The sequence below is a fragment of the Clinocottus analis genome, unplaced genomic scaffold (assembly GCF_023055335.1).
Source record: "Clinocottus analis isolate CAN_PGR_092001 unplaced genomic scaffold, fCliAna1.0.p SCAF_4, whole genome shotgun sequence".
NCBI classification, from domain to species: Eukaryota; Metazoa; Chordata; class Actinopteri; order Perciformes; family Cottidae; genus Clinocottus; species Clinocottus analis.
The window spans coordinates 16,175,197-16,189,503 of record NW_027176153.1 but is presented as its reverse complement, the minus strand read 5'-3'; the positions used below and the strand labels follow the sequence as shown (position 1 = coordinate 16,189,503).

Genomic DNA, 14,307 nt, shown 5'->3' with positions numbered 1-14,307 from the left:
AGTTAATCATTTCAGAATATTACCCAACCATTACATAAAGTAACAGCAATTAAAAAAATGAAATATATATTTTACGGCTATATACATATTTTTTCCCAATGACATGATCATTTATCTGACACAACGAAGAAGAAACTTTATTTAAAAAAACAGACTTCTCTTGTATTTATGACTTCAGTGCATATTTTAACATTTCACATGTTCAATGACACGTTTCAATTCATTCATTGTCAGACAAAATAAAAATAAATTTGTGAAGTCACTGAAGTAAGATCATTTCGGTTCACCCACTGCCCCACAGTCAAGCTGTCACTCCTGCTGGAAAAGTCCACAGTCTAGTGTCTCATAATACCCAGCAACCTCAAGCGTCTGAGTTTCCATCATAAATGCATTTAAAACAAGTTAAGGCCAATCCAAGCGTCTTCAACAGATTTCCACAGTCTTTTCTTTGTCCTCCATCTGTAACCGTTCACTCAGTTTGGCGAAATGCCCCCAAGCTCCACAGCAGGACGTCCTTCGGGATCAATGTTGAGTTGGTTCCCCAGAGCCGGAGTTTGAGGAAGGGGACACGAGGTGCCAGAATTCACCTGATGAGTAGACAGGGAGGTCAGCTGATGGTCCAGTGCTGGTAGAGGTTGGCAGCATTACAGTTGTCCATCTGAGGCCGGTCTCCATTCAGCCATAAACATTTCCCACTACTGGGATTGTACAGCTGATCGTCCTGGAGAGTAGTGTCAGAGTAAAAGGTGAAACAATATAGAAGCCAAAATGAATATCAAAATACCAACAGATTATATTTGAACTATTCATTTAATCATTATATCCTCAGTAAAGGCTCAATTTTTAGATGTTAGCTTAACTTAAAAGACTTAAAATGCCATTATATTCTAAAGCTCGGCTCCAAATGTCCCTCACCTCTGTAAAGACCCACTGCTGTTCTGCTGCCACCCGGGTGCCCTTCCCCTTCTTGTTGCACAACAAGACCTTCACTGTCTCTGGCTGTGGCGTGGCATGAAGACACAGCTGCTTTCCAATATTATGACGCAGTTCCTGATGAGTCGTGTACTCAAAGTACTAAAAGAAAAAAATCACCCAATTAGAGGCTTAACTGTCTAAGAGAACATCTTCAAATCTTAAATTTGACATGTGTGAGCCAATAGTCATTGTACCTGGTTGCCTCCCATGTTATGACACTGGTACATAATCACAGATTTATCTTCCTGGTTACCTTCTCCAACATCCAGACAAGTTTTAGATCCTGAGTTTCTAATCTGGTCCGAACACAGAAACAAATAACAATAAGATACAGCTGTGGTTATGTATACGAGCTGTGTATTATATCATTAATATGCAAATACAGACAAAAGGAAACATCACTTACTGCTCCAAATTTTTGGGGGTTTAAGTCTGGAAGGAAGATCTCTGGGTAGATGGTGTTTAAATACCAGGTGAAGTTCTTGCACTTAAGGTTCTCTCTCAGATTCAGGCGATCAGAGATGTCCCCATACTTATTCTATAAACATTTAAAAAAAAAGGAAAATATTATTTTAAACAAACACATACAATAACACAATCTCATATTAACTTGTAGCACACAAATTCTAGTCAAAATAAGAAAATGATGTGAAAGAAGGGTGATAAATGTAAATCTATTCATGTGCATTTAACTAGCGAACAGTGTTACAGCAGGTCACACTGACCTCACTGGCCATAACTGCAGCGTCCTTGTTGCGGCGATAGAAAATCTTCTTGTAGTCATCCATCCAGACCTCAGCCAGGCGTACCTGGTTGCGAGTGATGACTGACGTGCCCTTGGGGAAGGTGTGGGGGCTCTTGGTGCGGAAGACATGGCCAACCAGAGAACAAGGGATGATCTCAAGCTGGCCCCCACACTGCCACACCTGTGAATCACATTTGATGCAGGTAGAAATTCAGACTCTAACTTGACAATGGGACTAAAATAATCTGTGGAACTGTGGAAGCGCAGATAAAGAGACCAACCCTGAAAGACATCTCCACATTTTCACCGCCCCAGATCTCCATCTTGTCATCATATGTACCAATGTGTTCAAAGTACTTCTTTGAGATTGAGAAAAGACCGCCGGCGAAAGTAGGTGTTCTGAAATTTTCAGAGAGCAGATAGACAGAGGCTTTAGACACTTAAATGATTTAGGATGGTCCGAGTGAGACCAATATGATCATTCTTACTTTACAGGGTAGGTTTCATCCTTGCGCAGCTTCATTGCTTCCTCAGGGATTGGCTCCCAGCCAAAACTCAGGCTCCAGTCAAAATTTCCCCGGTTGAAGGCGTGGCTCGAGGGAGAAGGCTTAAAGAACTGAAAGCTTTCAAGGTCAATGGTGGAGATCTCTGGACTAACCACGGCTGTAGGTTCCTCAACAATGCGGGCCAACAGTGGCTCTAACCAACCATGGAAACACTCACCTAGAAAGGGAAGGACAGAGAATACTTCATGTATATACTTCTTAACCTCTTAAAAATGTGCTTTGGTATTCACAAAGCCACCAGATGTTGCACTCTACCTCCAACCAATCCATTGCATTTGCTTCCGAACAAATGATTGCTAGTTCTGTCAAGGATCCATGTAGCAGTGTGCATCTTTACTTATAGTACAGCTATGTTGTGGAGCAGGTGTTTGACAGGATTGGCAGAGATTCAGAAATTAAACTACTGAAATTATTATGGTTGAGTGGCTGAATCTCATCTAGTCAAACATACAATACTATATTTACTTCTGAGAGATTGCAACAACTAGTGGCTTAGTGGTTACCAATAGCACCTTTTTCACAGACAAGCTTCATAATATAGTCTATGGTAATACTTGGATACGGCTAGCTAGATTTAGATAACATTTAGCTTGTCATCTAAATCGGTTGTGTAGTGCAGGGCACAGAGTTCCACTTATTCCGACTTAGTTTTTAGTCACCCGACCACTAAATCCCTTCTGATGGACATCTTTGTTATAGTCAACATTGTTTTAGTGAATGATAACGATGAGTAACTAACAGCATGCACTAATACCAATGTCTCCTCAGTTATTGACGCTCTCTCTGACATGTTTTTATGAGTAGTTGTTGTTCGGGTGATTAAGCTCTTCATGTCAAACTCAGCCATTTAGATGTTTTTTTTCTCCCACACTAGCTGGCAACTTGATCACGAACAACCAACGTCATTATACAATTGGCTTACAAGACATGTTAGCAGCGGCAACAAAACGTGAGATATCTGATGTTTTGTTGCCGCTGCTAACATGTCTTGTAAGCCGCAAAGATAAACAAAACATCACTTTTCTCCATTATAACATTCAAAGTAGCAATGTCTATGATTTTCCTTTAATGTTTAGTCTATCTATTGCCAAAGTAGGGAACACAATAATGACAGAGCCTTTGGCCTTACTGACGAAATTATGACAATATTTATATATTTGCAGTGCAAACTGTGTCTGTGGAAATATTCAAGGAGGAAAATGCTGTATTGCAGTTTACCTCCACAGTATATGGACCAAACAATTGAACTATGTGCACATTTCTGAAAACTTAAAGCTCATATATCAACGAAAAGACTTAGCATAATTACATTGATTTCACTGAAAAATAAATTCTAGATCCACCAGAAGTGAAATCTCAAGGATTACTTTAACAAAAACATTTTTCAGACGAAAGAAAGTTATGATCGGGGAAAAGCATGGCTTCATGAAAATGTTTGTGAAAATTGTTTTGTTTTGGAAAGACAGATGGATCTTAATATGAGGCTAAATGATTATTTTATCCAAAATTGTGCCTTATGATGGCACAAACGAACTATCTAAAGAACTAAAGGAAATATTAACGAGTTTGTTTCCAGTAGTGCACGTATGTACAGTAAATTTCAAGTAAAGAGGGAAAACCACACATTAGCCCTTAACCCTGCTAGTGCTATTCCCAACGAGTGACACACAGCTGCTTAAAAACAGTGTGTGTGTGTGTGTGTGTGTGTGTATGTGTGTATAGGGGGCTGGGGGTGGGTGCGCACGCTTGTGCATGCGGTTGTGCTCACAGTGTGCGTCGAGAAAGGTTAGGATTTCGCCTTGAGCGATGCTGGCACCCAGCAGCCTGGCAGTGATGAGGCCCTTCCTCTCAAGCTGCCTCACAACACGGACAATCTTCAGCGGAAGCACAAATTCCTCCAGTTGAGTTTTTAAGTGATCTGCGGAAAATACAAAATATGAACAATTCTATCATGTCCGTTTCGTCTTCATTTAAATTAAAACAATGAATTACAGTGGTTGAAGCTTACCTTGTTGTGTGTGGTTACAGCTCACTTTGAGCCGCACTCAATTGTAATGAGTTGAGTTTGAGCAGAGGTACAACAAACTTATAACCAGAGGTGCTAGATAATAATAAATTGATCAAATAATATAGCCGCTTGCTTCCTCAGATAAGAACAATTAACATTAACAGGGTTTACCAGAGACCACTGCTAGAATAAATAGCAATGAAGTGGAAACATCTGGGTCATACTTCCCCTTTTATAAGCACATACAACTGCGATGCACACCGTCCATTTCTCTAAGGTTTCGGTCTAAATTAATCTGGCAACCACATTTTTGAAACATTATGAAAGAGTTGCAGCTCTGGTAGCAAAAAAGTTTTTTTTTTAGCGATAGGAAGTACAGCGGATAAAGAAGATAATGGCACATTAGCTTTTGACAAAGACAATATTTTAACCTTAGTTTTATAATAAATATATTTGAAGAGAGCCTGTTCAATTGGTGCTCACTACTGTAATTTCTATTTCACTGAAGCCAGCGTTGTTGACATACATATAGTGAAATACACAACAGAATTTTCTTGCACGACTCCCCACCTGCCTGTTACTCTGTGTGCAAGCTGCTAAAAATCCCAAGCGACATCATTCTTATCAAAGATCGCAGTTTACAGTGACTGGAACGCTGCTCTAAAAACTCTGAAGGTCAATTCAATTAATAAATCACTTATGACTTGAGACTTTATTATTTTCAGATTGTGCTCCTGCAGATGTGATCTGCCTGAACCTTTTAGAAGATTTACTCACTCAAGCTTCCTGGTGATTTTCTCTTATGTTGGTTGAAAATGTTTCTTCACTTTCTAAATGTTCTGCTAAACATGCCTAGTTTACAGTGAGTACAAGTGTTCCACCTCATCTTTACATTATAAAATACAATGTCGGTACTACACACAGAGCAGGTTTATTTACGGCTTCACTGCTATTCTTTACTGCTTAGCACCAACAGTTCCTTTCTCACTCTGCTTGTCTGTGAAATATTTAGTTTACATTAGCTTTATTGAAACATCAACAGGTAAGCAGAACTGCTGAGCTTAGAACATTGTTCCTTGCTTACTGCTTGATTAAGAGCAGAATTAGGAATTAATAAAGTCCTGAACCTGAACTCCCCTTACAGTCGTCAAAGTCGCAAACACGGTATTTTATATTTTCCTGCTAGTGAGGCCTTAGTTATGTTTTGTCATTAGTGTGAATTTATATGTTTTGCACCTGCAACACTGGCGTCATCTACCAAGATGATCTCTTTGAGCAGGCTAGCAGGAGACGTGTGCAGGACGCTGTAGACCGTCCTGAGGAGGGTAGACCAAGCCTCGTTGTGGAAGACAATAATAACACTGGTGGTAGGCAGAGCAGGACAGAGACGAAACTTCCTCTCCACGCACCTGAGCCACATTAGAATACAAAGAGGTGTGCAAATGTGAGGCAAACAGAAGTCACAGAAGGTCCTGCAGAGCCAGCTATAACAGACCATTGTTTGCAGATATTCAAGGTCTGGTCACCAATATCTTAAATAGAACATAGAGCACACAGTCATAAACAATCTGCTCACTTAAAAAGCCTCTCGAAAAAGAAATAGCTCGAGCCTGTGACTTGTTCAGATGTCAAGTCTGACAAATAAATACAGTGAGAGGCAGTATTCATAAGCCAGATCATACCTAAGTCTCAATTATTTAGCAGACAACCACATGGACATGTGCATACTGCTGTGCATTTTGTTTTGCGGTTACACTCAAATGAGCATTTCAACTAAGTGACTTTCCGGAAAATGTAGACTCAATATTTAAAATGTATGTAAATAATGTACTGCTCCGAGACCCAAGATATTATCTGACTGGCTGTGTACATGTCGACACTCTCCAAACTATCTCTGATTATTTTGAGAACATGTTCTTACTCTGAAGGCCTTGTGTCATCCCCGAGACTACGGCTGAGTGAGATACGGTCACTGGCAAACTGGTTGAAACAGTGCCTCTTCATTCCCTCCTCCTTCTCCTTCACCTCGTCTGGGGACATGTGGTCTTTCTTGAATGCCATCCCATCAGCCCCAGGGCTTGTGGGGTCCTGAGGTGGTCTCTCCAGGTGAGGTTTGAGCTCAGCCCGAGTGTAAAATCCAGCAGGGCATTTCACGTCCTGGGTGGGACGCTGCTCTATTTCCGGTGCCTGAGGAGCTTTGATCTGGAAGCCAATGTTGTTGACAGCCTCTCGGACCATGATCATCACCTTATCCTTCTTGACCACGAGCTCCTGAAACCAGGGGTCACCAGCAGGTGAAGACCCAACATCCCTCTGGAGAACCACGAGGATCACCATGAAGAGAGTCCCCCCAAGGAGCACCAGTTTCAGGAGGGACATACGCCGGCGTAGGAATGGACGCATGCTTCGCAATGGGTGTTGCTCTCAGGTCTGTTAAAAAACAGAAAACAATATTTTTTTTGCCCGAGATACATGCTGTAAAATGTCATTTTGATAGTTCCAGCCAAGCTTTGAAAAACACTTCATTCAAAACCAACTCCTCTGTAACCCTTACATGCATGTTACTGACTAAGCATTCAGTTAGTTATTACTGAAGCCGAAACAAAAGACAACCAGCAAGAGGAACATTTCTTAAACCGGTTTTTGTGCGTCTCTGCAAGTGTCATAGCAGCAGGAAGTCTTGCCAACCTTGCACCTCCTGGTCTCTTCTGGAAACAGTCCCACAGGGCTGGCAGAGAGTACAGGGAGGCGGAGAGTGTGAACAAACACACCACACCTCTCAGTAAACACCTGAATTCACCTGCTCTGGACACAGTCCTCCAGGACCCACGTGGCAGCAGCTGACACAGCCGGCAACTCCCTCACCCGTTAATAAGTGACAATGCCTTTCTTTGACACCTGCTACAATTACACCTCGCCCATAATGATCAGCTGTCATCTGGTACAGGATGTAGAGTTTGCTACGTGGACCATGACAGGACCACAACATCAGCCAGCCTTGGCACAATAAGAGGTTTCCTGCAAGGTGAAACAGGATATTGCTGCAATGTGGGACATATGCGTGTCCGTGGGTGATCACTGTTCAGTTAGAGACTCACTCTTACTTGATCATAATTAATTTACTCTATTCTCAAGCCAGCCTCATTCATAATTGATTCAAGAGGACACTCTTTTGGTGTTCCAACAAAAAGGTAACAACCACAGTCCACTCTGCACTTGTTTCCAATCTGTAACAGGTTGGTCCAGTTGGAAATCAACAGTTACAACAAAGGAAAGAAAAATCAGACAATATTGTATTATGTGCATTTGTAAATCTGTTGTAAGTGACAGATAATCATACTGTCCTCTTAGATCAACTTTCTAACAGAAACATAGTTGTACAAATTAAAAAGTTATTCCTATTTCTCAACAGCTTGAAGTAACTTGAAACACAAGTGAACTCAAGGTGGCGCGTAGTGACAAAAGCAATTTCGCAAAACGATACAAAATGAAAGAGGAAGAGTATATTTCCTGTATTTCAGAACATGTCAAAGACATGTGATTTTTTTTTGTTTTTAGATAGCGGTTACGTGACAGATGAATGAAATCTGACAGTAAATCTTACTGATGACACCGAGACGCTGCTGAAAAAAAATAATATTATAATGTAAATGCCACAACTTACCTAAAATTGACGAACCTGTTTCCGTATATTTCTTTATTAGTTTGGAAAGTTTCCTAGTGAGCGCGCAGCAGCTTTTCTGTTTCCTAAAGTTGTGGGACTGGAGCTTTGAGCAACGAACCAGGATGCAGCGGTTACGTCGCCTCCCGGCTTTTCCTTTGAACTGAACAGGTGCCATTCGTTGAGGTGATTAGCTGAAGCGAGTCCTCTGCTGGCCGCGCGAGGCACTTCCGTGCAAGCGCGTGAAAGGCGACTTTCATCTAAAACTGAGCACATGGCTCCTGGGATTGAAATAGTGCACAATATGTAAATGCGGGAGAAGAAACTCAAAACACGGTGACTTAAATAGTTAAAATTTAAATCGAAACCTACAAAAACATACATTTGGCTAAAAGTTACATTTTATATTAAAATGTTAAAGACTGTACGATATATTATGAGATACGTCGTAGTCATAATGTATATACAAAGTATACAACAGTGTAGTACGCAAACTTTACAAGTCCCTGTATCTTGAGCCTATTATAGTAACATTAGTGCTTTTTCATCAGGGATTAGGAGGAATTTATGTCGGTTAATTAATGTTCAGCATAAAGCGAACATTGCCATTACCTCAACAGACATGAATTATTCATGTGCAATTAAATACTCTCTCTGTATCACCCTCTTGAAACTCTAGACTGATTTATTCAGAAAAGGAGAAGGAGGCATCGCTCAGGTTTCTGTCACAGGGAGAAATCTTGATTGCAGACTGCTGATTGATCCAAGAGCCTCAGTAGAAATACAAAATGAAAAAATAATACACAACCAATGCCAAAACAGCAAGTTATTAATTTATTGTCCAAAGGTAAATTAATGAAATAAATCATTGTCCTATTTCTTAAACTTGCACACTTTTTTAAAGGAAAATGCAAAAGTTTAGTTGACCTTTCATTTTAAGGACAGAGAAAGCAAGGGTGTTTTTTGTAGCCGATGAAGGCGTGTTATTTGGCTCAGACCGAAAAGTGAGCATATCAACACCAGGTGTAACACTCATCTAAATGCAAAATACACTTCACTTTTCATCAAACGTGGCGTCCAATAATTTTGGCCTCAAGTACAATGTAAAGGTAATGTATAGTGTGTTCTTTTAGAAGTAGTTTCATTGTGGACAAAGATAGTAATTATTACATACATTCATTCGATTATTGTTTCAAAATACTAATTTAGGGGGTTACAAGCCTCCATGTGCCAAATATAACCAAATGGGTTAAATACTGTTGTGTAAAGTTGTGAATATTGGTCCATGAAGTATGCAGATCTTTGAACTGCATAATCTCAAGGCAATACTTGTGAGCAGACAGAGAATTCCTGCATACAGTTCATCCCGAAGCCGTCAGGAAACCACTTTTCGTTCACACTTGTAACACAATCCAAAATAAATGTTTCATAGGCTTTTGCTTATTTAGGTTGGAGTGAAATCAGTCAAAACCAGTAAAAGGTGAAGTACACAATTCTCTTCAAATTATCGTTTTGACACGAGAAATCAGGAATGGACACACATCTTTGAGGAATAATATAAAACATGCCTTGCAGCAACCAGTTTGGCAAGAAAGCATCGTCATACAGTATCATAAAAACCTCACAGTGAAAAGTTACAGTATGCCCCTAGATAAAGATCAGCATTTAGCCCCCACCACACACGCACACGCATACACAGACAGACACACACACACACACACACACACACACACGCACACACACACTTATATAAAACGTTTCGTAACAGTTTCAGAATCTCTCTTCAGTACCAGGATACAAATGCAACTGTTCTTTCTTCATTTCATACTTCTTGTTTTTGGCTTGAACCAAAAGTACATTGCAGGGAGCAAGTAATCGATCGCACATTTCAGTGCTCCACAAACAGCCTTGTGTCCTGACTGTGGCTAATCACAGGCTAAAAGAAACAAAGAAGGCCCTGATAAGAAACACACAAGTCCAAGCCAAGGTTATCGTGGGTGTTTTCTATCTGCGTATGTGTGCATGTGTTTTCCTTCATGAATAAGTCACAACAACAAAAGAAAGTGTTCGTCCCCGTCAACGACAGTGACGTTACCGTGGCCTTTGCTGTCAAAAGGTGAATAAATTACTTCGGTTTACTGTACTTTTGAACAGAATCATTAGTGTGTTTTCTATATCAAACATTTGTTCTTTGGTCATTTTCATCCTTGATGTTGTCCTTGCATATTTTCTTTTAAGTAAGATCGTTTTTTTGTGTATTCTATATATATTCTTTTTTGTACAAGGTCATCACAAAAATCCAACCGCACGAAAATAAATAACGACTCCAGATGAAATACTTGTACTATTGCTCATAAACACAAGCAAAGTCGCTTCCGTCCTAAGGCAACTGGGCTTTGAGATCTCTCGAGCAGCTTGGGAAAACGCCTTGGAACATGAACTACGTCCTATCTGAGTACTTGACAAAATACGGACAGGCCGAGCTCGTCTCCGCTGTCTGTCTTCTGTCCCCAGTGTGTTCGCACCGTGCTTCGGTGCTCATTGCCGAGCTGACCACTCAGTCTCTCTGCAGTCTCTGTCTTGTCAGTGCAGTGGGAGCCACGCTGCGGCCGGCCGGCCTGTCGTTAACTGCCCGTAGGACCGCTGGTGAGGAAGTAAGTGGTCATCTCCCCCTTCCCCTTCACCTTGACAACGCCTCGACAGTCCAGCTGGTATCCGTTGTTGACCAGTACGTGGTATAAGTCTGTGGTCACCTAAGAGAGGATGCGGACATTTGACACCCAGAATTTGAGACACAAAACTCTTCCCAAGAGAAACACTGTTAGTGCCAGTTTCATCTTTTTTATTTTTCAATTATCTTATGTACTTTATAATCCACAGACATATTGTATAGAGTCAACATATGAATTGGTTGCAGCTCTTTTATTTATATACCTTGTATTATAAAAGGCAACTGTGTTTGCAGTAGCTAATACTGTTCAACAGATGGCAGCATTGTTACGAGTGTAATCCCTGTATTAGCCAAATTATGGATTTGATTTGGGGCAAAAAACACAACTCACTCGTGTTCTTCCCACATTTCAAAAATAGTGTAAACATCAACTGTATATTGTTGAATTAGAGATTACATATAACTTACCTAACCTGACTGGCATTGCTCATCTGAGGATTTGCAATGGCTGTTTTAAGTTCTTTCTTTAAGACTTTACAAATAGAATAATGTTCTCCTCCAGAAGACATTATAGCACTATTTCTTCGAGAGAACAGCATGTCCGATACTGACAGAGATTCTTGCTCAAGGGCACTTGTGCAGAACAGATGTCTGAACTTAATTCCTTAAGCTGAAGGACTGTAAACTATCTGTAGAACCTTTGTGCAGAATATAATATAAATATAATCAAATGACTTTTTCTCTTGCAGATACCACAAACAATGCTTTCAAGTGTACATGCGTAAGAGTGACAAACATCTCTGAATTTGAGGAGAGATGTCTGCAGATTGGGCCTTTTTTTAACTGGGCATGAGTAAACACAACTGACGCACACTTTCATGTTGAATAAATAATGACAGCGTGATGACTAATTTCATCAGTAACTGGATTGGTATTTTGCATTGGCTCAGTCACTTAACAATAATTGCAAAATGCTTGTAAACACAAAGTTACAAACTGCAGAGGTCGTGCTAAGAGGAGTTGGGGTGGAGTACCTGGATGCAGTCTGGTACTCCTGTGCTGTCCATCCGGCTGGCCACATTGACTGTGTTCCCCCAGATATCATACTGGGGTTTCTTGGCTCCAATCACCCCTGCGACCACCGGCCCCATGTTCAACCCTGAGAACAAATCACCTGGCCATGTTACATCATGCTTATTACACCATATTAACTCAATTATTACGCTGTTTCTAAGGAGGTATACAACTGAGGTTCTCTTGGTTCAAATGCCAAAGAAGATTTATCAGATAACGTTTGACGCCCAATTATTGCTTCCTTCCAGGCTTACCTATCTTCATCTGGAAGTTGTTGAAGGAGTGCTCGTTGATGTACTTCATCTGCTCCCTCAGCCTCATGGCGTAGTCGGCCAGAGCCAGGATGTGTGAACGTCCCTTTTTGTCGTAGGTGGAGTCGTTGAGGCCGGAGGCTGCCATGTAGGTGGAGCCGATGGTCTTGATTTTCTCCAGCTGACGAAACTTGTCCTCACTGATAATCTAAAGGACAAGGAACACAAACGTGTAAAAGTGGCAAAACAGCGCAGACAACCATGAATAGGCGATAAAGCGGCACAAAAAACTGAACATATCCAATTCACGTTTTCTACAGTTATTCATTTTGCATTCATCTTTTTATCTCTCACACTTTGGTCTCTTCTCACCTCGTCAAAATCGGCGATGATCTCATTGAGCAGCCTGAGACACTCCACTCCCTCGTTGTTCGCCTCCAGCTCCACGTAAAACTCAGAGAAGTTGCTGATGGAGGCAAACATGACAGCAACGCACTCACATGACTGGTAATACAACTCGTCATTCCGACGCTCCCGTGCAAGAAAGTGGGCGGCTACATCCTTGGGCAGGATGTTGTGGAGCAGGCGCCGGTTGTATGCCTGCAGCTCCTCCATCTCCTCCTTCTCTTCAGTGGCCTGAAGAGGGATGGGAAGAGATGTGGTTGCTTAGTCTCATTGTCATGTGACTGGATTTCTGAAGTAGTCATAAGTTGATATATGCCTTTATCATGCAAGATAATAATAATGGTTTGTATTCATATAGCGCTTTTCTGAAGACTCAAAGACGCTTTACAAAGGAATCATTCACACACTGATGAGAGGAGCTACCATGCAAGGTGCCACATCAGAACTATCTAACTTTCATACACCGTAGTCACAGCTATAGGAGCAATGTTGGGGTTAATGTCTTGCTCAAGGACACAACAACCATGGCTAGCGGGGCCGGGGATTGTCACAGTAGGAAAAGCACAAAACACAAAATTAAGGATGACTGGATTCCATTTAAGTGTTTCAGTTCCAGGGTCCTGATGTTGTGACTTACTAGGACACTTAAATAGAATGAAGTCATTGTTCATGTTATTACCAACCCTGTACTTTTCCTGCTATGACCAGTCAAAATGTCTGCCCTGAAAAAGGCCTTTTGGATGAGTTTGAACAAAGTAGCTTCAGTTTTCTTTCTGCGATTCACATTTAAATTTGATGAAACTTACTTTTAAGTTTAGAATGTAAATTACCTGAAGCTTCCAGAGGAAGTCAAGGCGTGCGGTGGACTCCACCTGCTGGCCGTGCAAGTAGAGAGCCAGAACAAACACCGTCAAGATAATAGGGGTCATGACCTTTAAGGATACCTTGTTTACGCTCTCCAGGCTGAGGAGAAAAAAAATGGTTGACAAGAGACATGAATGAGTGTCTTGAATCGGAGTAAAATGTATGAAAATCTGACATACTAACACATTCATCAAATGAAAGCTACTCACCACTGTTCTGCAGTTTCATTGAAACCAGGCCTAGGAAAGACAACAGAAAGTCATGTCTAGGAAGCATCTTAGTCACTGAAATTATACAGTACGAAATAAGAAGAATACAACTTACTCTTGTAGGGAATCATTAACAGGTGATAATTGCCTGAGGAAAAAAATGTAGAACATATTTAAAAATAGGAACAGAGCCCAACTGGTACATGAGAAAGTAGGTCTTTTACAGTCTCAACCTTATTCAAAGTAGGCCATGTTGTCCAAACTAAACCACAGTATTGTGACTCAGGAGCTGAACTATTCAGTATTGGGAAAGAGTGAGTGTACCGTATGTGGTTGGATATGTGTGTGTTCCTAGCAGGGGACTCACAGGGTGCTGGCAATGACCAGCAGATCTGCGTTGTCAAACAAGGCCACCTGAGGCCACTCCACCACCAGGAGGAAAGTGAATTGGATGAGCAGCATCAGAGCCAGCTTCCCTATGCTGCTGATGTGGAGGAACACGGAGCAGGCCAGCAGGGTCAGCAGTACACTGTAGCTGAAATACTGCAGCATAGAGAAGACAGCCAGGGAGGAAGAGGAAGGTTAGGTGAATATTCAAACGTACTATTCATGCACACAGAAAAATGAACATAGGCATTTGTCTGAACACACAGACAACACACACACACACGCATGCTAACATGTCATGGGGCTGACCTCTGGGAAATGGCAGGGCATGACCTGGCTCGAACACAGAGTCAAACCGTCCTCTGCTGTCCTGCTCAGGTTGTGCAGCAGGCAGAGAGTTACCGATGTGTTCAGCTCGTTGGCCACACAGTCCTCCAGGTCCTCTCTGCTGCAGGTAAACTGGCAGGAAAGGACAACACAGTCTGTCATTT

The 14,307-nt window shown here is 41.4% G+C and overlaps 2 protein-coding genes across 6 annotated transcripts in view; both read right to left on the bottom strand.

Annotated features, from left to right (window-relative positions):
- Positions 1 to 107: 107 nt before the first annotated feature.
- On the bottom strand, positions 108 to 6,697 carry galnt6 (UDP-N-acetyl-alpha-D-galactosamine:polypeptide N-acetylgalactosaminyltransferase 6 (GalNAc-T6)). Its single transcript, XM_068596768.1, has 10 exons — positions 6,216 to 6,697; positions 5,531 to 5,703; positions 4,055 to 4,204; positions 2,209 to 2,443; positions 2,002 to 2,119; positions 1,701 to 1,901; positions 1,382 to 1,513; positions 1,170 to 1,271; positions 916 to 1,074; positions 108 to 721 (listed from the first exon to the last, which is right to left on the bottom strand). Exons 1-10 carry the CDS (start codon positions 6,695 to 6,697, stop codon positions 608 to 610), a joined length of 1,866 nt encoding a protein of 621 aa, XP_068452869.1. The 3' UTR covers positions 108 to 607.
- Positions 6,698 to 8,771: 2,074 nt separating this feature from the next.
- The window catches only part of LOC137799902 (adenylate cyclase type 6-like), a 33,065-nt gene continuing 27,529 nt past the window's right edge, over positions 8,772 to 14,307 (bottom strand). For all 5 annotated transcript variants that reach the window (XM_068596763.1, XM_068596764.1, XM_068596766.1 and 2 more), the window contains 9 exons: positions 14,126 to 14,275; positions 13,797 to 13,972; positions 13,545 to 13,577; positions 13,430 to 13,459; positions 13,187 to 13,319; positions 12,324 to 12,587; positions 11,955 to 12,159; positions 11,661 to 11,785; positions 8,772 to 10,708 (listed from right to left, as the gene is read on the bottom strand). In XM_068596763.1, the coding sequence (XP_068452864.1) occupies positions 10,580 to 10,708; positions 11,661 to 11,785; positions 11,955 to 12,159; positions 12,324 to 12,587; positions 13,187 to 13,319; positions 13,430 to 13,459; positions 13,545 to 13,577; positions 13,797 to 13,972; positions 14,126 to 14,275 (1,245 nt within the window). In that variant the 3' untranslated portion in view covers positions 8,772 to 10,579. The remainder of the gene's footprint in view (positions 10,709 to 11,660; positions 11,786 to 11,954; positions 12,160 to 12,323; positions 12,588 to 13,186; positions 13,320 to 13,429; positions 13,460 to 13,544; positions 13,578 to 13,796; positions 13,973 to 14,125; positions 14,276 to 14,307) is intronic.

What these genes read in the sequence shown, in the direction of transcription:
- galnt6 (XM_068596768.1), bottom strand. Translation starts at nt 6,697, where the DNA reads ATGCGTCCATTCCTACGCCGGCGTATGTCCCTCCTGAAACTGGTGCTC. An exon ending in ATAACATGGGAGGCAACCAG is followed by an intron (nt 1,075 to 1,169) that starts GTACAATGACTA and finishes TTTTTCTTTTAG; the next exon opens with TACTTTGAGTACACGACTCA. An exon ending in AGCAGTGGGTCTTTACAGAG is followed by an intron (nt 722 to 915) that starts GTGAGGGACATT and finishes ACTACTCTCCAG; the next exon opens with GACGATCAGCTGTACAATCC.